The sequence below is a fragment of the Athene cunicularia genome, assembly GCF_003259725.1.
Source record: "Athene cunicularia isolate RWA chromosome 1 unlocalized genomic scaffold, athCun1 chr1_part1, whole genome shotgun sequence".
Lineage (NCBI taxonomy): Eukaryota > Metazoa > Chordata > Aves > Strigiformes > Strigidae > Athene > Athene cunicularia.
The window spans coordinates 93,271,609-93,294,717 of NW_020799091.1; the positions used below are offsets into that span (position 1 = coordinate 93,271,609).

Genomic DNA, 23,109 nt, shown 5'->3' on the forward strand with positions numbered 1-23,109 from the left:
CGCCGCGTACCGCTGGGGCGCGAGGGGCACAGGCCGGCTGCTTGATCGGGGGCGCAGGTAGACACACCCCTGCCCCCCCGTTAAAAAAAAAACTGAGTTTCATTGCAACGCAGCGGGCGGGAAGAGTTCGGACGGCGGTGGGCTTCCTGACTAGAGACAGAGGGGAGTCGGTGCACGGGGTCCCCTCCCGACTCCCGCACCACGGGTTGCGGCATTCAACGTGCCCGGTGGCTACTGCCTGCCGGCACGGGGCAGCCAACTCGCCCCGGGGGCCGTAGCCGCCGGTGAGGCGGGTTTTGCAAAGCCGCCTCCGGGGCCGGGCTGACCCCGGCATAGTGGGTCAGTTCAGGCAGAACCCCGCGCCGCCCCCCCCTCGTCCGTGATCCACTCTATCGAAACTGCAGGCAGTTAGCATTTTCAGGAGCCTTTTGGCCCGAACTGGGAATGATGGGAGAAGGCAAGCAGGCCCACTGGTTTTCATTGCCCAGATTGTCTGTGCAGCTTTTCTTAACGGCAGCCGGTTCGGGGCACCTGCTGGTGCGAGAGGAGCGGCGTCGCTACAAGGTTGGGGGATAAAGCAAATCTTAGCAGAGTAGCAAAAGCCCCGAAGTTGTTACTGCAAGCATTGGGACATCTTTTGCCTGGCTAGTTTGTGGCAGAACAGCAACATCCCATGGCTCTGAAGTAACTAGTCCATGAAAAAATTGAGATTCTGGTAGGAAGAATAATCTCACCAAACAAGAATGTACAAAAGAGGAAGTGCAACTTTCTCCCGTTTCACATGACGTATAGATGGGGGAGGTGTGGGAAAAAATTGAAAAAGAAAAAAAAAATATTTTCAATGTAAAATGTTTTTAAAAGAATAAATAAAGGAGAGAACTCAAGGAACTACTACAGCTACATCTGCGCTTAGTGGAGCTTACTGCCAGTGGTGGACACAGGAACTGAGCATACATACGAGGCAAAAAGGAGGTTTCTCTGCAGGCAAGAGTGCTTCTCCCCTTTTCCAACGGGAGCTTGGCATTAGAGCTCTTCCAGGGGAACGTGGTGGGTTGACACTGACCCCAGCTACCACAACTGCAACATCCCCCAAGTAAGAGGATGAGCATCTCTAGATCTGTCCAACCTTGACTGTGACATCATTTATTAAAATAAGAAGTCAAGATCGGATTTGTGTATGTGCGTTAGGGAATCAGTTCTGGCTGACTATCTAAATGTTTGTTGTCATTGGCAAATGCCTGCCATGGGAAATTCCCTAAAGAGTCCCGTACAGATCAGTCAAATTTTGTTCTCCATTTAATTCAAGTGATTGGTTCTATCCATAGTTTCTAACTTGGGTGGGGAACAATAAAACAAACACAGCCATGGGATTAAGAACTACATTAAGGTGAGGTTGTTATGACAGACTGCTACAAGCCTGGCACAGAAGTGATGGCTCCTGAACAGTATAAAAATACCTCCGAAATACAATACAAGACCATGTGCAAAAGCCACCAGAAGTCACTCAGAGACAGAACAGAGCAGAGCAGCCTCCCTGGAATGTTTAGATACACCTACTTGGGAGACTTACTTTAGGGCTGATTGCAAATTTACTGAAATAAGTATTAAAGTATTAATGTTCCACAGTGGGCATCCACTTAAACTTTTTTGCAAAAGTTATCTATGAAACCATGTCAAAAGACACAGAAAAAGAAAAGTGTTTTCTTCATATAAAAGTAATATGACTCAGACTGACCCTTTCCTAAACTTTCCCCATCTTATTCTCTGGAGATGGGGCTTCAAGTGGAGGTAGATTTTGTGTCAGGAAGGTCCTCTGCTTTCTCCATGGGAAGCCAAATATGTTTGAGAAGATCATAATTTCCTTGGGGCCAGGTGAGAATTAGAGATCCTCCTCCACAGCAGAGGAGACCAAAGTTGTGCCCAGGCAGCTGGTGGGTGAAAACCCAGACAAAAGCAATGCTGTGCCTGGGAGGTGGCAGGTGAATGCTGTTGCTTGACTGGACAAAGGGGAAGGAGCTGTGGGGAAAGGACAGGAAGCCTGGAAGAGAGAGGGAATATTGTAAAGCACAGATAATGGGGAAAAGTGAGGTGAGAAATGGCTGCTGGGGGAGTGATCTTAGCTTAGGGCTTGGAGGGTAAACAGGCAGGTCAGTGCTGGTTTGGAGGGAAGGCAGTGAGCGGCCTGGGTGGGAAACCCTGGAGTTCATTCCTGGCTGGACATGGGCTACTGGGGGCAGCTCTCCCCATTGCCCCAGCCCTTGGCTCAGTGCTGAGGGTTGAGAACAACCGAGGAAGGGAGCCAGGTGCATCCAGATAGCGTGGCCTCACAGTTCTGCTTGCTTGCAGAGGTGAGCTGGGGAAACTGGGGATGAGCTGGTGCTCGTGTCCCTGTGCCCACTGGCTCAGCTCTGCAACCTTATTGCACTTGGGGCAATATCAAGGTGTGCACTGCAGCCACAGAGCTCTCATTTCAGAATCTTTCTGGTGTCTTCTTTCCTTTCCCACAGCAGTCTGGAGGAAGGAGAGCACAATGTATACCTGGGCATGGTGGTCAAAGGCTATTTTAAAGTAACTGTTAGTGCTGCACATTTATTTTTCTTAAAGCCCTATGGGATGGGAGTTAAATCATCTGGATAGGTTAAACTGGGTTTTCCTATAGCATTCTGCAGGTGTAACTCCCTTGGGAAACTCCTGTTAGCCTCTCCAGGGTAATCAAACACACCACATTCTTTCTTGAAAAAGTTTTGCACTGATTCCTGCTATCAGCACATTTCCTGTTTACACATTTTTACCGAGTGCACAAACTGGTGGGCAGCATGGTCAGCTGCTTTTTGTCCTTTAAGCAGATAAAACCATAATTCATTGAGGTTCAGTGAAACAGTAGGATGCAGGGCTTTGACCTGTTTTAGGCCTGGGCAACCATGCTCCTTCCCAGTGATCCACATAACTCTTCATGGCCTATTTGTCCAGTAAATCTATACGGTTCATTTTTCACAAGAAAGACAGGCACAACACCAGCTTCATGCCTTCTGCTCTGATTCCAATATTAGTGTGTTTTACTGCTATTTGTGGCCTGGGCCACCCACCCACAGAGTTACATCATTTGAACAGAAGTTTTTCAGCTGTAAAAAATGCAAATACCTAATGAGACATTACATAGAAGCAGTACCTAATTTACCTACTTCTGCTGCTATACTAAAACAATCAATATTAGGTTTATTGCTTATTTAAACAACAGAGATGCTAAAGCCAATTATGTAACACTCTTGTTTGCTTTTTATTTTAGCTATGGATTTCTGTTACTGCTCCTTCATATCCTGAGAGCTGGTAAGTTCAGAATACTTCAGTTAAAAATGAAGCTGCCCTCACTTTAATGTGTTTGGCCAAATACACAAAGTAGTTGTAATATGTACAATATAAACATCTTCATGTTTTCAGCAGAACACTTAAAAGTTCATCAGTGGGAAGTGTTTCTCTGACATGCATCAGGGAAAGAAGAAAATACCAGCTTCTATCAGTTTCGGTAGGAAGAATAGCAAGGGACGTTATGGAGGCTCTTGCTCACATTGCTCTGTTTACTTCATAGACATCCCTGTGTATTTATCTGCCAACAAAAGGCCTTAGAAGTGGGATGATCATGGCTGCTGATGAGATCTAACATACCTGGATAAAGTCCAAACTCATATTATCACTAGAATTATACATCACTGTATCAAGTACCTAGTATTAGTAAGTCTTTTACTACCATTCCGAAAATACTTTTCAAAACAAAGGTAAGGGTAAAAGACATCACTTGGTGATACTTAAATGTTTTCAGAGTTGTCTCTCCTCTGTTCTTGCTTAATCACTGAGAAGGACCTTAACAAAGTCATCAAGGAAAGTCTGCAGCCCCCAAATCAGGACAAACTGTACCAAATTCAGTTTCAATAGGTGCCAGCTGTCATGTTCCTAAATGGTGCCCTTGTCTGCCCAGGCAATGCTTTCCAAAGCATCACTTTCCCTGCCACTACAAGGGGTTTCCCAAAGTTCAAGCCACAGCCTCCTTGTTGCAGTTCAAGCCTGTTACTTATTGCCTCACCCAGCCTGGAGAACATACAGTCTTTCTCCCTGAAAGCACTGCGTTTGCTTCAGTGGTATTTTTAAGCCAGGGTGCCAAACTCAGATATGTAAATGAGCTATCTCTGAGTGCAGTGCACCAACACAAAGACATATCCCCCTTTAATATTGCCACCTCCATCCTACCTCACCATGCACCGTTTCCACACCTCACTCCTATCATTTTCCTTTCCCTAATCCACCCACCTACATAATCCCTTCCCCCAACTGTAATGTCTTCATCCAACCCCCTCACCCCCCTGTCCGACATTTACAACATGGACACTGCTTTGATCTCAGCAACCATTTGCACCAGAGAGGTTTCAGCTGCTGGGGTGGAGGAGAGGTGATACATCCCTCTCAGCAGGGAGGCTGTGGTCAAAGCTGCCCTGGTCCTTTGGGAAAAGCTGACTATACCTTCTGCATCCACTTGTCAGCCACCTCACACCTTCTTATTGCTCACCAGGAGGAGAGGCTGCCTTTCTCATGTCTAGAGGCCAGGAAAAGTGCCCTGAAAGCCAGATGCTGTGCCAGCCTACCTCAAGGGGCTGTAAGAGGTTATAAATGACTAATTTATAACCTCTTACATTGGAGGTATCTAGGCATTCTGCTCTGTCAGCTGGATATGTTGAGAGGGTGACACCAATGGTAGCAACAGAATGTGATTGCTATGGCATATCCACTTTGAGAAACATTGGTTTACTCTTTTTTTAAATTTTTTGTGGTCTCAGAATAATGGTAGCACTCTTTTTTCTTATCAGTGTTTCCACTTGTGATTTACCTGGTGTTATTTGGCATTTCTCTTCACTGAAAAAATAAGTTATTATTAAAGCATAAGGATTTGAATGTGTCTGCCCACTGACTGGGACTGACTGCAAAGTGAAGCACATCCTTGGGGCTGGGATCACTTAGACCAGTTGGTCCTCAGAGAAAGAAATAAACAGAAGGCTTTATACTGTAAAAGAACCCTTCAGAAAACATACAGACAAGCAGACACACAGAGACTTAGTCACCAGCAAGTCAGGAGATAGGAATGACTATAAAGTGGGCACACTCACCTGGCTGTTATAAATACAAATAGCGGAGTCCACATGTGGTAGAATATACTTGAAAAGAATGAAAATTTTTCTCAACTTAACCTCCCTTTTTTTCCTCTCTCTCCTTTTATCTTGTAGTTATCGCACTGGAGGAGGTCATTGTCAGTAAGCTTGGAGACAATGCTACACTGAGCTGCATATATCGAGGAAGAGAATTGTATTTAAAAAATCTGCGGGTATATTGGCAAATAGCTGATGATCAAGAAGAGTGTTCAGTGGTACATGCACTGATCTCCGGTCAAGACAATGAAAGTGAACAATGTATTCACTTTAAAAACAGGACTCAATTATTCTGGGATAGATTGGAAAATGGTGATTTTTCACTGCTACTGCTAAACGTCAGCCAGAGTGATAAACATACATACAAATGTGTAGTAATGCAGAAAACGGAATATACCAAAATGGTTCACCAAGCAGAAGTGGTTCTCAGTTTAGCAGGTAAGAACTTTTATCACTTGCACGTATTTGCCCGCATTCTTATTCCAGCTTTTCAAATTCATGCCATTTCAATATTACATTTAAGCATGCCCTTATCTTTGAAACATACATCAGCACTTTGCTGAAATTAAGTCTGCTTAATTTATATGTTACAAATAGGACATCTAAAACTGGAATGCCTGTAACAGCTGTTTATCCAGTATAGGTATTTTTCAACTTGTTTTCCATTAATACAAGGGCTGTTGCACACGCCTGGGTGATAACATCTTAAGAAGTTGCTTTCTTACTTCAGGTTTGGCTTCAGCTTTCTGCTCTTCCAGTAATTCTCTCATCTCTCTAGCTTACAGGTGTTTCCCTTTCAAGTCATGAGGGTCATGTGAAACCCAGGACTTTCGCTTCAGAACTCATGCCAAAATCTTATCTTTTCAATACATTTCAACATGTTGATGACTTTCTTTTTCTCTTGCTTTCCAGCTAGTTATAGCCAACCAATACTCAGCGGACCAATAAGAAACAGTGACAGCACTGGTGAGGAGGTGACTTTCAGCTGCAGGTCCGGCAATGGATACCCAGAGCCCAATGTTTATTGGATAAATAAAACAGACAACAGCCACCTGCCTCCATCAGAACTAAAGATCACTCCCCACGATGATGGCACTTACAGTGTTTTTAGCACGCTGAAGGTTAAAGCCACTTCTAACATGCAAATAGAGTGCTCCGTAGAAAATAAAATACTGCAGGAAAATCTATCAGCCAACTGTAAGTCCCTTCATGCTACTTCATGTTTTCTAGATAGCAGGAATATCAACCTGTGTGCCTTTGTCTGTAGATACACACTAACGAGGCGTACACATTAATTCAGTAGCTCCAAAAAGTGCTGAGAAGAGCTCAGGTTTTGAAGAGCTTAGCCATAGACTTTATGTTCACTTCTCCCACACTGAAGTCAACACCCCATCAAGCATATTATAACCATGGCACTGAGCAGCTCTTGCATCTGAGGCAGTCATTGAGCTTTATCCTTTGGTTCCTCGTAAGCACGATGACTTGGGTAGTCAGGTTATTTTTCATGGGACACCATAGAGCAGATCCACAATTCCTGAACCCCTACCCAACTGCTTTGCAGCACTGACATTTGCTTTTTACTCTGCCTAATTTCAAAGTTCTGTTTTCAGTCTCCAAAACTCAATTTAATACAGTGCACTCTTTAAAGTAGACCTGTAGCAAACAGGTAATATTAGCCCAGTAGAACAATACACCTAATCACACAAGTATAATATGCTATTTACTGCTGAATGATCAATAGTAAAAACAAGTATTTATCCACTCTTCACAAAAACAGAAAGCTATTTAAAAAAAAAAAAATTAGAATGTTATAGTACCATTTCATGATTTCCAAACAACTGTGTAGAGAAGCTAGCTGAAGTGGGAGAGCTCATCTGGAAGTGGCTGTTCAGTTGCATTGCTATTCCTGGTCCTGCCTCCCTCCACACCTTTCTCTCCCAGGTTTCTACACCCTGGTGCAAGGAGGTTTGATTGTTTCAGTAACTGTAGCTGCATGCTCACAGTTAGTTTACCTGAACATGCCAAGGAATCACATACTCTGGGTTTAGTGACACTGATCCCACAAACATAGCCAAATGATATAAACTATTTCCAGGAACAAAAGTTGAGCACACCAACACAACAAGAGTTTGTTTATAACAGCAGAATGTTTATATTATAGCGTACCCTTGCTGTCATCCCAAATTAAACTAAGTAACCTTGTCGTTAGTTTCCTATTGGTGTTCTGTCATATTGTATTCTGGGGGAAAAGACATTCATCTTACTATCTTCTGTTGGTTTTTAAAAGCATTACTACACTTGAAATAGTAAGAGGTTGATCTGAAACCTTCAATTTGCAGCAGTCAGTGGACATTCATCATTAACTTCAGAGTAACAGGTTTTCACCCACTTTTCTGAATACCATCAGATTTATCTTATAGATTCTCTATAGTTTTATTTTCAATTGAATCTATATACAAACTCAAACATACAGTCTCCCAAGTCTGACATGGAAGAATAATGGGAAAAGCAGACAGATGCATGCAGTACGACAGGGAAGAATATACTGGCATTGTATTATTAAACAGTGTAAGCTGGAGATGTGCCTTGCTGAGAAGGAATAGCACCAGAATCAGTGTAATATGAATAGCACAAATACTTAGTCCTTCTGAATTTTTTTGTGCATGCAAAATGTGATCAAATATTTGCCTGGTAGGAAATGTGAAAATTCACACCTTTTTATATTCTTCTTCTGTTTTATTCTAGACACACAGCAGAAGCAAAGCAATGGTTCTAGCACAGAAAGTCAAAAAAACCTGGAAAAAAATGGACAAGGTGCTCAAGCAGCTGGCATCATTTCTGTTGTCATTCTGATAGGTCTTCTAGCTGTTTTAACCTGCTGGCTGTGGAGAAGGAGATCCTCTAAACTAGTGTCCTACACAGGTAACGAGGCCCTTTATTTACATGACCCAATGTGAAGAATTCCTTTTCATTTACCAGAATATTTAATGTCATCCAGCACATTGGTAGAAAGTACAAGTAAGCTGTCTGCATTCAACAGCAGGAAATCATGCTGTTATCAATAACCTGATGTGCTCTGGGGAGGACATGTTGTGCCCCAGGACATGTTATTCTTTATGGTTTTCTGCTATTGCACCTGAGCCTCACAGGAGTTAACTGCTGGATGCAATAACAACTCAGACTTTGTGCCTGTTCGGGCCATAGTTTCCCAGCTGTGATCTCTACAGGTCACTTCTGGACAGATGGAGGGGGTACTCCTCCATAGAGCAGGACTGGGGTCAGTAGCTTGCTCTACTTGGCACAGTCCAACACAGAAATTAGAGAATAAATCAATCCCAAGAGCTTTAGAGTCACTGGCTGGACAATTAAGGGTTCAAGATCCCACTGGGATCAAGCAGTTTTCTACAAGTTAGAAGAAATAAAGCATGTCTCACTGTCACTCCATGTTATACAGGCATACCCTCATATTGCTGTATTTGCCCATGTGTGGGACTCTTCAATGCTTGGCATGACAGAACACAAGGGAGCTCTGAAAAACATCTTATGCACCAGACTGAGTCTGCTGATGTATCTGAGTACTTGTTGTAAGCCACTTTGATGTTAGCTCTTGTATGCCTGCAAAGAAAAGGGAGCAGGGGCAATCACACTTTTCATGAACAAGGACGAACCACATTTTCAATCCATGCCCTCTTCCTCATGGCTAGCAAGCCCAGGTGCTTCAGAAAAGGGCAGAAGAAAGCAGAGTAGTGATCTTGCCCAGCATTTCCAGCAGCTGTGCTAGGAACCATGTCCTTCCTTCAGAAGCAACCCAAGAGTGGTGCCAGGACTCTGTCCCAAAACATGGAATGGGGCTGTTGCTTCAAGCCCAAAATCTATCCTTGCTGAAATGGTGACCTATGTTGTAGACAAATAGAGTATGGTTTGCATTTTGCTGTCCAAAGATCATTTAACACATTGAATCCTCAACTTAGTGGATGTTGCTTAATACTGATCCCATTTAGCTAAAGACTATAGTTATCTATACTACATGCTTAAAATAGTGTTTGTTTCAACAGATGTCCAACCAAATGAAGACAAAGGAGAACTCAACTGTAAGTATTATATATTACTGTATTTGTCTCAAGAGTGACTGAACTTCATAGCTTCAGTACTCAAGTTCAGCACAAAGCCTTCAGCTTAGACTTGCCAGATGTTACAAACTCAAGCATGTAAAGTGGTAGCCCTACTCTCAGCCCTTTCCTTGAGCTCTGTAAGTGTTGCCAAAGGCAGCCTGAGAGTTTCAGTTGTCAGAAGTTCCTTCAACAATTCAGGCCAAAGGACATGACAAATCAACAGGGAACACAGAGAAGCCACCCTCCCCTCCTGTTCTACAGCTATGTTGAAGCTCCTGTTGCCATCAAGAGAGAGCCAAACTTGGAAAATCTGTTTTAAATGCTGATTTTCAAGTCTGGACAACACTGACCATTTATCACTTCATCATATCACATCAGTACCTGTCATCAAATGGTTGCTCCCTGCCTTCTTAGGCGCTACATCCTAGAAGGTCTTTAGCTGGGATACAGGAACATCACTTGTTTCATTCATGTCTATGAACCTGAACCTATATACACCCAATTTTTTAAAAAACTCTCTCCTTTCCTAGAAAAAAAATATGCAGTTCATGCATATTCATGCACTTCAACATGTTCACATTTTTTGTAAGCAAGAATGCAATATTGCAGGCCAGCTAGTTTACAGATTCATTTCCAATGGGGAAAAATAAAAGCAGGGCAAAAAAATCCAAGACATATTTGGAAAAACAAACTCAGCACAAAGGACTTGCAAGAGTACAGAGAGGGTGAAATATCTACCTATTTTATACCTCATTTGGTAGTTTCTACTGAAGCAAAATGACTGTTGCCTGGGTTTCTCTGCAGAATAGGCAGAAAATACTGTGGTTTCACCAGAACTGTAATAGTTAAAGCATAGTTTGTTGTAGCAGATGCTGTGAATGTACCCAATTCATAATATGAAGCAGAAGCAAAATAATACTTAAATTAGAAAACTTTTTCTGGAACTTCTTTCTTGGTCTTGCAAACTGGGTTAATGGTCAGTTATTTTCCAGACTCATTGCGCAACCCCAGCCTGATCCACCACATTTGTGTTTGATAAACATCAAAAGACATTACACTATTTCCTGTAGAGTATAATGCAGCAGAGAGGATGGATTTTCTCCTTAAGATAGAGACATTTTCTCCTTCCATTCCTGTGAGCTGCATTAACATAACACAAGCAGTTCATTTAAGGTCAACTTTTTCTTCTCTGGACTTACTTACACCAAACCCTGTTTGATTAGATCCTTGTACTTAGGTCCTACGTTGAAAAACCTCTGTAACTTAAATAGGAGTAAATATTTATTTTATATTGAAGGCTGCTGTAGCACAATTTGTTCATTAATAACAAAACAAAGACACTTGCTTTCCAGACAGCATCTTTTCCTTGGCATGCCTCTACACCATTTGTGAAAGACAAGGTGGGACAGGACAGCAGCTTGGGTGGGTCGCTGCTATCAGAAATTGTCCCACCTCTGAAGACTGTTTTCTGCCAGCAGAGCCATTAAGGCATAGAAGGCCATCCCAATTTGAAGGCAACTTGAACCAATACCAGAGAAATGAGAATGATCTAGGGAATGTGATCTCTTGATGACAGATTGGTTACGTTTGTTTAGACTGGAAAAGGCAAGGCTAATTAAGGACACAATAACAACCCTCTTCAGAGGGTCCTTAAAGAGGATGGGATAAGTTGTATATTTTCCTAACCCAGCAGACACAGCACTTAAGGCACAACAGGCTTAAACAAAGGAGATTTAAGGAAAAAATGCCTTTTTAAGGGTAACTGTAGTTGAGCACTGAGGCAGAGAGTTTGTGCAGGCTGTCAAGTCTCCATCAGTCCAGGTTTGCAGCTCTTCTGTTTTTTTGTTAATGGAAGAGTAAACCAGTATTGGTCAGAAATGATTTAGAAATATCTGGTACTACCTTGGGGCAGAAGATGGGCTTTAGCCTGATCCAGTCAATTGATATTTTCAAGCAAGTTGCGTGTGGTAGACGGGGAGTAAGGCACTGCAGAGGTGCACCCATGAGGACAGCCTGCCACGGCATTTTGCTTATCAATACTGATGTATGTTTCTGCTTTTAGCAGTTTCACTTTATGAAGAAAGTCAGATTGTTTCATTCAGGGAAACCTGAATACTGCAAACCAAAAAAGAGCCTACTAGGACTAGCTTTGCTGTTACAAAGAAAAAAGTTTTGGAAACTGCAGGGAAGGCAAGTTGCAAAGAATAACAACTTCATCCTAGGTGGGGTTGGTCTCTCCAGACACCCATTACAGTTGGTGGGGCAGGATGCTCTACGTGAGGAGAAATTCAGAGCTGAAGCAATTCTGAGTTGCTCTCTGGGGGTACCCCTTCACTGCCTGCAGAAAAGCCTCAGGAAGCTGGTTTCCTTTGACCATAGATAGACTTTGTGCATCTTGTTCCCTGAAGTAGTTTAAAATTAGCCAAAGGTGACACTGACATCCCTTCAGAAGGGAGGGGAATGTTAGCAGGAGAGCACTTTTTGCATTCACACAGAGAGGCACTTTCAGTCTGTGGCAGTAAGAGCAGAGGGCCCCCCACTGTCTCAGGTATCCAGGCAGAGGCAGGGCTTCACCCCAGCTGATTCTCTCTCAGCAGCATGAATACATCTTTTCAATAGCTTTTCAGCTTGTTCCACTGGTTACATAGGAAAAACAACTCTAGGACATGATTATTGATGGGGGATTTTTTTTGTTTCTTTTCTAAAAGTTGTTTTGTTTTTACAGCACCTGTCTAAATGGAAAGTCTGCCAACAATTTGGGCAGCTGAAGATGCATCAGGAGAAGCATCTACCCCTATCTCAGTGGCAGCATTGTTTGTAATACAAATGACAGATTTCTTCAGAGTGTGCCAAGAGAGATGGCAAAAAAAAAGCTTCTCCAACACAAGAGACAGCAAAATCCACTGGATTTCTGTTCCAACTGCTGGCTGTGTCCACAGAACACTTGTGTCACCACACCAGCTAACTACTTTGGACAGTCCTCTGTTATGTCTGTCAATGTTTTGAGCTCCTGCACTGGGGAAAGCAGTCTGGGACTTAGCTACTCTGTGCCAGACCACTGAAAGCTGGTGAGTGCCTGGTCTCTCCTTTGAGTACTTAGTAGCAGAAGCAGCTGCATTTCAGGAGCATGGAAAGTTCTTGCTGTGTCTCCTTACCCTGACAGTAGCTACTGAATGTGAAGAAAGGCAGCTAAAGAAAGAAAACTGAAGGACTCTCAGCAAATTGAGATTTGTGACCCTTTCCACCTTTCTCTCTACAGTACATCCTTGCAATGTCTGGTTTCACCAGCAGCATGTTATTGTGTACAAAACTAGGTAGAACACTTTGACCCAGTCCTTCAAAAATAGGAATTACTCTGATAGGGTTATGTGTTAACATAAGGGAATGTGTGTTCTTTAAATGCATTTGATATCAATGTTTTGTTTTTTACCAAATATTCCACCGAAAAGGGGACTTCCACTTTTAACAGAAGCCGGTGCGTACTGTGTGAAAGAACAGGCTGTGGAAATCTGACTAATTAAAAATAGTGCTCTCGGCTACATTAATGTAGGGTTACCTGGACTTACCCTTTTCAGGATGGAACAAAAACTGTGGTCAAGCTCTGCTTGATCAAACTGGTAGCTGATCGTTATTTAAGCACTCCCCTGTGGCTTCCAGGGAGGATTTTCAACTGAAATTTTTAGACTGAACCTCTCCTTGTGTCCCCTCCCTCCACCTAAAAGAGGGGAGCAGGGGGGAAGAGAAAAAAAGAGTGCAGACTGTACCACTGTCTTGTCCATGAATGTTCAGAAAGCCAAGAACTGCAGTTTCCTTGTGCCAGTGCACATGCCTTGCTGTTTCAACCCCAAGTCAGCCACGAAAAACTGGTTGAAAATAGCAAAGCAGTAAACTTTGCTGATGGTATGAGGTTTTGAAGGAGGAGGAATCTATACTAGCTCTCTTGCCTAAATGGGGCAGTTTCCCCATCTTGTCACAGTGGGATAGAGATGATGATTTTAAACTGAGCCCTGGAAACACTTTGCTTCTCCTGCACCAGTTGCTAGACTAAAATTCTACCTTTTTTGTGAATAAGTCACAGCCTTGTTTGTCCTAGCTCTGTGTAGGGGAGGCACTCCACTGTCAACTGTGAGATAGGACATTGATTTTTTTTTTTTTTTTTATATCAACATCAGCTTTCAAATCCCAACCAAGTGAAAATAAATTTTGTTGTCCTGTTGTCCCATCATGAGGAATCCAGAACCATTTGGAAATAGTACAGTTAGCTCTTGTTGAAGCACTACCCCACAAGGAGGCTCTGAGTTGGGTAGCTGTGCACCACCACTGTGCCAGTATCTTGTGGGAGGGCTGCACAGGATCAGCCTTCATGGCATTTAAGAGAAGGGGCAGTTTAGCTTAAATTTCATCAAGTGAGAGCTTACCAGTTTGAACAGGATAGAGAAATTGGTTTTAAAAAAAAAAAAAAACAAAAACAAGCTGCAATTAAATAATTAAGCTCCCATCTCCTATTTAGGTTGTAACTGTGTACAACTGTGGTTTTTTTAAAGACATTTTATCTATTAATGTCAAAAAAAGTATATCACATTTTCTAATCTTCAGTGTCTGTGAAAAATACTCTGTTTTATTTATTAATTTGACTTTTGTCATCTGTTGCCTTCCAATCTACAACTGTAACATACCCTATCAAGCAGGGCATTTTCAAATAAGATTACTGAGGTGCCATAAATTACTTTGAACGTCAGCCTTTTCTTGTCTTCTCTCATATCCACATGTTAGATATTTTCTGAGTCTATATCTATCTTCAGTGAACCCTAAAGGGAATTTGCTTGAAGAAACCATGCAAGCTTGCAGACACTGTAAAAATGTGAACAACATCTGTGCGGATGTGAAGGGTAACCATTTCCTAGTGGTTCAGTTAGAAGTCCTGCAGACATTTCCTTGCTATCTATCACATGAAGTTGTTTTGCACAGCCTCTCTAGTGCTGCTGTAACTGACAGAAGCCTTTTCTAAAAACAGTTTTCCATCTACATGTTCTGCCACTGCAAGAAGCTGTAACAGTTTAGAGATCCCAGAAATGACCTAGCAGTCACTTTGCAGTACGTTATTAAGCTAATTTAGACTGGTTGGATTTTCTTACTTCTGGGATGCTTCACGGTACGTAGTGAATACATCTAAATGCAACAGTCTCCTCTTGCAAAACCCATACTTTCCATTGGTTTACGTTTCCAGCTATTTTTAGAGGCAAGTAAATCCTAAGTGCCAGTTTGTTACCATTCAGAGGACTTAAGAATTTTGTAGTAACAGAGTTTTTGTCATCACATACCATGTTTGTATTTTAAATAAAATCCATTCTTTCTTCTGGATGTTTGACTAAGTCTATCAGTACACAAAACCAACTCACTCCAAACCATTGTCCCCAACCAAAGCGGCAGTTTTACTTTGAGCCACAATCCTCAGGACATACAAGCACTCCTTTCCAAAGCCCTCAGATAAGCAGACACCAATGCAATGCACAGACTTGACAATCTTTGCTCTATTTTGGCTCGCCCAACAAAATACCTTGCACAAACTCAACGAAAACCATGCGGTAGCCTGAAGGCAGCACTAAGCCTAGGCTGATACATCCTTTTTTCAGCCAACTTAACAATGCAAAGATACAGAGTAAAGGTGCAACACACCTTCCCATTTCCAGAACTGAAACCAGCTCATTGCACTGTCCCAGGTTAGTGCTGCTCTTGGGCAGCAGCAACCCTCTGTTTCCCTTTGTTAGCAGCTCACATAAGCTACATCCCAAGCAACTTAGACGCATGCACAGGAAAGCACCGCCTGATGCAGCTTTGTGGGAAGGCTCTAAGAAAGGGACTACTTTCACAGAAAAGCGAAAGGCTTTCGTTGTGGCATGGCTGGTAAACCACAGATGGAAAGCCCTGAGAGAGAACATGTGATGTTACTTAGTAGTCTGAGTCCATCCATCCTGTAGCCAAATTCATTATTTAAATCTTTTCACCTGCGAGAGCTGAAATATCTCTTTTGCTCAAAAATGCATTCCCTTTTTCCACTTCAACAACCCTGACTCTAAACATTTTTTTTCAATAGCCCCTTGTGCTGTGTCAAAGAAACTTTATTGTTTTTCCAAATTGCAAAGTGAATCCTTTTCATATTTGTAGCGAATATGCACAGAATTTCACATTACCCCATGAGGGTAATCTCTCTAACCTCTCTCTTTTCCAGGGCAAGAGAAACTGCTCTAAAGAATAATTGAGTACAGCCCAACTCCACAGGGAGAAGACCCCCCCCCCCCCCCCCCCCCCAGCAGTTAGCTAGGCTCTTGGAACTTTTCCTCTCAATGTGTGATGTGGTATTAGGATCTTCACCACATTCATTGGATGATACGGGATGAAATCATTGCAAACTGGTCCCCATTTGAGGATTATAAAAGGCACCCCACATGTTCCTTGAGGTGATCTCCTCTGCATCTGGCAGCCCAGGGAATTACAAGCCACACACCAGTAGCCTCTGTCTCCTTCATCTTTCAAGACACACTTATGTGACAACATGTCAATTTGTACAATTACCTTCCAACACTTCACATGTTACCAGCACTGCTAATAAGCATAAGCAGTGTTTTTGAACCAGCACCCCATGCTGCAGAACACAAGTCCTTGGGAACTAGTCATGACCTTACCATTAACCACAAACTCAAGTACTATGTTAGGAAAGAGCACATCTCCCATTTTAGACTTCACAGGAAATGCTGTGTAGAGAAAGATGCTCTTATAACAAGAGAGATTTAGGCTGACCTTCTAACTTGCCCAAACTAGGTCCTAACAATTTAGTATTAAAACACTAATTTGTTTTCCTGTGATTCCAGTAAGTGCTGGTTAGAGCTATTTTATAACTGAAAAACTTGGGAAACCTATAAGCATAAGCAGTGTATCACACAAGGCTGTAGCTGACTTGGTGCTTGAACTCACGTTTCCAGCATGCAGAGACCTCCTTCTCTCCTTTCACTTGCTGGACTGGAAAGTCTACTTCTTTGCAGCATTCACCCCAATAGCTGTCATAAGTCAATAAAAGCAGTTTGCTATTTTTGTATAAGATTGCATATAAACTGTCAGACTACACTTTCATATCTGTTGCACAAAAAAGTCTGCCCTTAAATTGGAAAGAAGAAGATAAGAAAAATGTCTTTCAGTTGAGACCGGAAAACTTGTATGAATGTGTCAGTAACAAGTAACACTAATGCAGCCATTAGGTGGACAGAGGGTGAGTGCTAACAATTCCTTCTTTATTTCTTCTGCCAGGAGATCTGTGCTGTCATATGTCATCCCTCTTATGAGGCTGAGTTCGTAGTTGTAAAACAAAATCACGTTTGCTTACAAAAACTTATTTTCCACAGCATCATGCTGGACTAGAGGTAATTCTATTCATGTTGATTCATCTCTTTATCAGTCAGACTTACCATTATAACTCTACCTAGCTTCTTACATCACTATTGCAGTCACAGTAACTAAAAAGAGGTCAAGGGATAAAGGTGTAAAATGTCTGAACTACTGCTGAAGCACTGTAGCTGCTTTTATAATGCAAGGCAAACACAAAGCGTCTTTATCACCTTATTGGAAATCTTATTAGCCAGCCCAGATCAGTTTGATAAACTGCCAGTGATGCTGAAATCTGTGTCAGCAAAGTACCAGAAATCCTATCATAAACCTGGTATTTTAAAGCCCTTCCTTCGGTTTTCCATATGTAGGCTCACATTTCCATATTTATCCGGCACTATCTGCAGCACAGAAAGTTGCTCTATTATTTGAGAAACGTTACTGAATTATCAGAATAATCAGAAAAATCTAGCCCTGTGTTGGTTCCTGATCTACTGAATCGGGCAACAGGGCTGGCCAGGTAATGATCATCCTTTCCAGGGCAATTTATTGACTGTTTCTATACAGGAAAAGGCAGGGATCCAGCACCCCAGGGAGGTCTTCCGGACTCCTGACACCAGCTCATGTAAGAAGTGTGCCCAAAAACCAAAGGACTGGAGAAGCAGAGGAAGTGGCTGCGGAGACAGGTGAGTCTCCAGGGAGCACCAGCCAGGGCAGGCTGCCATGCCAGGTCTCTGCTCAGCAGGCGGTCACCCCATCAGGAGTCCTGGCACGCCAGGTCACAGCTCAGCTCTGGGGAGTAAGTGCCTTTGAGCAGGAAGAAGCAGAAGAATAATAAATAAAAAAAAACAACACCAAACTTTATACATCTGTTCTGTTTAACTTTAAATAAACAAATAAAATAAAGTTGAATTTTTCATGCCTACCATGAGGTAGACAGCTGTCTGACAAGATATTTCTTATGGAACAGTTTTATCCAGCTGAGAGTAGAAAGAAAAAAGAAAAGAAAAAAAAAAAGTGTTTTAATCTTCTCCAGCCCAGTGATACTTCAACAGTCCTCTGGAGAAGCAGCTCTGTGGGGGAAATGTTAATTTTTACTTGGTTTGGGTTTTTTTAATAAAGTAGCCTTAAGAAGAGATGTTATTAACAGATGTATACACTGGTTGGCTAGAATTATCAACCACAAAACCTACCAGGCATGCACACAGCGAGCCAGTGCCTTTTGTTAGTGTTTTTGGCAACACAGCAACTGCTAAGAGGCTTCACATTTGAGCAATTCCTATTGCATCACAACATATCTGGATGGAAAATTATTTCTAAACAAACAAACAAAATCAAACAAACATTTCCTCAGAAACAGAAAACTTGGCAAAAGAAATCCACCAATTTCTGTGATTGCATTTACTGCATCAGTAGGCCTTCAAGTCTTGGGAAGCAGTAGCAGGTATTCCACATGTCAAATATGTCTCCTGGTAAGAACCAGTTTCTGCATTAAAACTGGTTTTAAATGTCCCCAGGTCACAGGTGCTGAGGCTTGATCACTCCAGAACTGTGTGGGATCCCAAGCACAGAGGTGTGTCCCTGCCTGCATACATTTCAGAAGTCTTTGGGGTGGGGTTGAAAGGCGTTTTGTTTTAGTCTCTAGGCAATGCTGCTCCAGACAGTTATGAGGAAACCACTGAAATTATGCACCTAGGCAGAAGAAAGGTAAGAAGTTTGCTTTAAAGCTGGAAATGGACCCTAATCCCCTCCTGTGAATGTCTGATTTTACTGCCGGTGCTTTTACACACACCCACTACGCACTTTACAAAACATGCTATAATCTTATTCATTTCATACCTGGATGCTGGGATGGGACAAAACACTCTACCTGGAGATAAACAATTGTACAAGGTATCTCTTGGAACTCGGTGCAAGCAGTGTAATTGCACAGAGGTGAGCACAATGGTGCAGCATACCAAAGTGTATTTAAACCGATAAAGTGCAGCGGAGCAGCATGCCAAACGCAGGTCAGATTTTGCAATGAGATGAGTGAGAAAGCATGTGGCTCCCACAATGAACGCCCATCCTTGTCTGAGTGGCAGGACTGCCACAGACTGAATGCTAACACAATCCCAACGTCGCTGCTTTCGTTCAGACTATTTACTTTCCAGGGAGGAAAGATTGGTACCCTATCTTCCTGCTTCCCCCCCTCCCCCAGTGTCATATCTAGTGTCACTTACAGGTTGGCAGAACACCAGCAATTTAATTACACACGCAGTTATTAGAGCATGCCTGAACTTTCACACGGGGAAAAAGAGAGCTTCTGCGCATTAAACTTAGCTAAAAATCAATACTTTGTTTCTAGGTGAAGGTCAGGGAGAGTTCTGGAGAGTTAACTTCTATATGCCTCCCTGTTCACAAAGTCCCTGCTCACCCTGCTCTCTGTGGGTCAGTCACAGAGAGAGTATTGGGCTATAAGGGCCTTTGGACACTCACAGCACAGCAGCTGTTGCCAAACTAAACAATTTTCCTACTATTAGACCAATTTCTGATAGGTCAGGGGTAAAGGACTGCAGATGACATCTGCAAAATGGACACTTTAATTGCTGCTAGTATTTACAGAGTATAACCTTCCAGAAACAAAAACCCCTCTGCAAAAAAACAGCAAGAGTGGCTGGAGCTGCAGTACTACATTCAGAAGAGTTCTGATTTCATCAAGACTGAACAGGAATTCCTTCGCCCTCAAGATTGGAGCACCCTGCAGAGGGGGGAAGTGCTCCCACTGTGGCCACCACGGCTGCTGTTGGGTAAGGAGCTAAACCACGACAGTTTGTCTTAACACACACTAATAGTTCAGTCAACACTGTATGACATCTCTCCTTTAGAGAGGGTGGTAACCAAGCTATCACAGGAATCAAAGGAAGAAAAGGTTTATATCCTTATTAAAGCATTATGTTTCATTTACACCTGCCTTGCAAAATCAAAGCAGGGCTTGAGGACGATCAGCCACCGTAGCTGCTGGCAGTTGTGTAAGACACAGATGGCAGACAGGTCTTAAGGTTGGCATGCAGACTTAGATCATTAGGCAGGACAAAAAAACAGATTTAGAAGAACTAAGAGCTGACAGTCTTCCTGGAAAGCAGCATAAAACATGAACCATAGGAATGCTCCAGGCAGCTCTTCTTCCCTCCTAGAGAGTGGCGAACCAAATGCATGCACTGTAGCAACCCAAAAGTGAGTTCTAGAGGAAGCATCACTCGTGGAGGGTTGTGTCCTTGGGTGCAACAATTTCATTGCTTGTGTTTAGAAACATACGTGTTAGGCTTGGCAAAACTCACACAAGATACCACACAGCATACTTAGTGTTGCATAAACAAAGCTGTAGGGTTTTTTGATCTTGGATTTCATGGTTTCCCTACCATGCCTAAATGAAGGAACCACTCCTATAGTTAGCAATAGTCTGACCAGTTGTGTCTCTGAGGAGTCTCAGCATCACTGTTACTATGCTGAACCTCCAAAATGTGTGGCACTGGCAGAGCAGAGGGTGGGCGTTCAGTGCTTGACTTACACAGTTTACAGGGTCAGAAACAAATAGTTACATCTCAAAATATTTTACTGTAGTTGCAAATAAGATGTTTGGAATGTGAAATACCTGTCAGAAGGTCGGTGTGCTCCCCATGCATTTCTAGGCAGAGCAGAGCCCTCTCCCTACCATTACTGAGCCAGCCCCATGCACAGGACCAGACTCCGCATCACCAATACGTTCAGCTTTCCACCCTGAGCAGGCTTGAGAGCCCTGTTCTGGTCAGCACAGGGTAGGGCAGTATAACAGTGACTGTAATGGAAGAAAGAAGAAAAAAGCAGCTGAGAAAGAGATAAATATCATAAACTTTCATTCTTTGAGAGTCCAGCACAGAGATGAAATGCAACAAAATGCTTTTTTCACTGAATTGCTCAGAAGACTGGAAAGCTGGGACAACACCAGAAAAGCTCAATATACAACTGAGGTATTAGTCAAGTCTGTGATTACAATTTGCTCACTACGAGGATCTGCCAAGCACCAGACAGGCTCCCCTTGCTGCAGCAAGGGCAGGCATCCTTGCCTAACTTACTCAGCCCCTGACCTGCTCAGGTAACCAGGCAGGTCATCCCACATCATTTTGTCTAGTTTGGAAAAAAGGAGACTGAGGGGTGACCTTGTTGGTCCCTACAGCTTCCTGATAGTGGGAAGCTGGAGTTAGAGGGGCTGAGCTCTTCTCCCTGGGATCCTGTGACAGGATGCATGGGAATGGTCCAAAGCCGTGCCAGGGAATAGGCTCCCCAGGGAAGTGATCACAGCACCTCACCTGTCAGAGTTCAAGGACTGTCTGGGCAACAGTTTTAGTCATATGGTTTAGTTTTAGATAGTCCTAAGGGAGGTTGAACTCGGTGATCCTTATTGGTCTCTTCCAACTTGAGATACTCTACAATTCTAGAGGAGGTTCAGACTTGACACAAGGAAACATTTCCTTACTGAGAGAGTGCTCAAACACTGGAACAGGCTTCCTAGAGAGGTGGTCAATGCCCCAAATCTGTCAGTGTTTAAGAGCCATTTGGACAATGCCCTTAACATGCTTTGACTTTTGATCAGCCCCAAAGCAGTCAGGCAGTTGGACTAGATGACCACTCCAGGTCCCTTCCAATTGAACGAGTCTATTCTATGTCTCCCTTACGCTGGAAGGAAAGTAAAGATATATGGAGCAATTTATGCTTTCAACACCACCCAGTGCTTGCTGCTATTCCCTAGGAAAGCCCAGAAGCTCATGGGAAATACAATCATGAACACTTTTACAGAAAAAGAATGAATCTTCCCTCTTGAGTGTCTGAGATTGAGCACTCAGGCAGCCACCCACTTCAGGGTATTCTGAAAAAAAGGGGAAAAGTGGCTTCAGAGAGATAAAAGTAGGTAACTGATCAGTGTGGAAGCTTTGTCACTTGAGGGATAAGACTGACAAAAGTAGCAAGAGGTCAGCTTAGCACTCATTCCTTTCTCACAGTCAAGCTGAATTTCTGTTCCTATTTCTGCTTGCACATTCAGGTCATTAGGCCTCAGCCATATATGCATATTTCTTGCCAAGTATCTCTTATTGCCAGAACTTAAAAGAACATTTCTCATCTTGGACAGCAACACTGCTGACTATCCTCTCTTCATTTGCAAATGAACATGCTTCTTCAATTTTTGCTACTCTAGTTGCACCATGAAAGGGCATCAGCAGTTGCTTAAATGGTTTGAAAGCCAGCATGAGCACTCATTATTTCTTTCTATCTCTATCTGCCCTCATTCTGGGGTAAGAGTCCTAGCCATGTAATATGAATGGACCATGTTACCTCAAATGAGTGGAAACGAGTGAAACCACTCACAACTGGAAATGCTTTCCACAGGCTGGAAAGCCTGTCTACAGTCAAAACCACAATGGCCACTAAAATACACAGATCTCAAGTGCTTACCAGACTGTGTAAATAGTCTTTTTCTTTCCACCCAGACTGAAAAACTAATAAGTTCACAGAATCACAGAATCATCTAGGTTGGAAAGGACCTTGAAGATCATCCAGTCCAACCATTAACCTAACACTGACAGTTCCCAACTACACCATGTCTCTAAGTGCTCTGTTGACCCAACTCACAAACACCTCCAGGGATGGGGACTCCACCACCTCCCTGGGCAGCCCATTCCAACACCCAACAACCCCTTCTGGAAAGAAATGCTTCCTGACATCTAGTCTAAACCTTCCCTGGTGCAACTTGAGGCCATTCCCTCTTGTCCTATCGCTTGTTACTTGGTTAAAGAGGCTCATCCCCAGCTCTCTGCACCCTCCTTTCAGGGAGCTGTAGAGGGCAATGAGGTCTCCCCTCAGCCTCCTCTTCTCCAGACTAAACACCCCCAGTTCCCTCAGCCGCTCCCCATACGACCTGTGCTCCAGACCCTGCACCAGCTCCGTTGCCCTTCTCTGGACACGCTCGAGTCATTCAATGTCCTTTTTGCAGTGAGGGGCCCAAAACTGAAAACAGGAATCGAGGGGCGGCCTCACCAGTGCCGAGTACAGGGGTCAGATCCTGTCCCTGTCCCTGCTGGCCACGCTATTGCTGACACAAGCCAGGATGCCATTGGCCTTCTTGGCCCCCTGGGCACACTGCTGGCTCCTGTTCAGCCGGCTGTCAATCAGCACCCCCAGGTCCCTCTCTGACTGGCAGCTCTCCAGCCACTCCTCCCCAAGCCTGTAGCACTGCTGGGGGTTGTTGTGGCCCAAGGGCAGCCCCCGGCATTTGGCCTTATGGAAACTCCTCCAGTTGGGCTCAGCCCATGGCTCCAGCCTGTCCAGGTCTCTCTGCAGAGCCTCCCTACCCTCAAGCAGGTCAACACTCCCACCCAACTGGGTGTCATCTGCAAACTGACTGAGGGTGCACT

At 43.4% G+C, this 23,109-nt stretch overlaps 1 protein-coding gene across 1 annotated transcript in view; it reads left to right on the forward strand.

Annotated features, from left to right (window-relative positions):
- ICOSLG (inducible T cell costimulator ligand) overlaps window positions 1-13,765 on the forward strand; it is a 14,357-nt gene extending 592 nt beyond the window's left edge. The window contains exons 2-7 of the mRNA XM_026846392.1: window positions 3,287-3,327; window positions 5,271-5,630; window positions 6,105-6,389; window positions 7,938-8,114; window positions 9,248-9,283; window positions 12,030-13,765. Coding sequence (XP_026702193.1) covers window positions 3,287-3,327; window positions 5,271-5,630; window positions 6,105-6,389; window positions 7,938-8,114; window positions 9,248-9,283; window positions 12,030-12,040 — 910 coding nt within the window. The 3' untranslated portion in view covers window positions 12,041-13,765. The remainder of the gene's footprint in view (window positions 1-3,286; window positions 3,328-5,270; window positions 5,631-6,104; window positions 6,390-7,937; window positions 8,115-9,247; window positions 9,284-12,029) is intronic.
- Window positions 13,766-23,109: the final 9,344 nt, after the last annotated feature.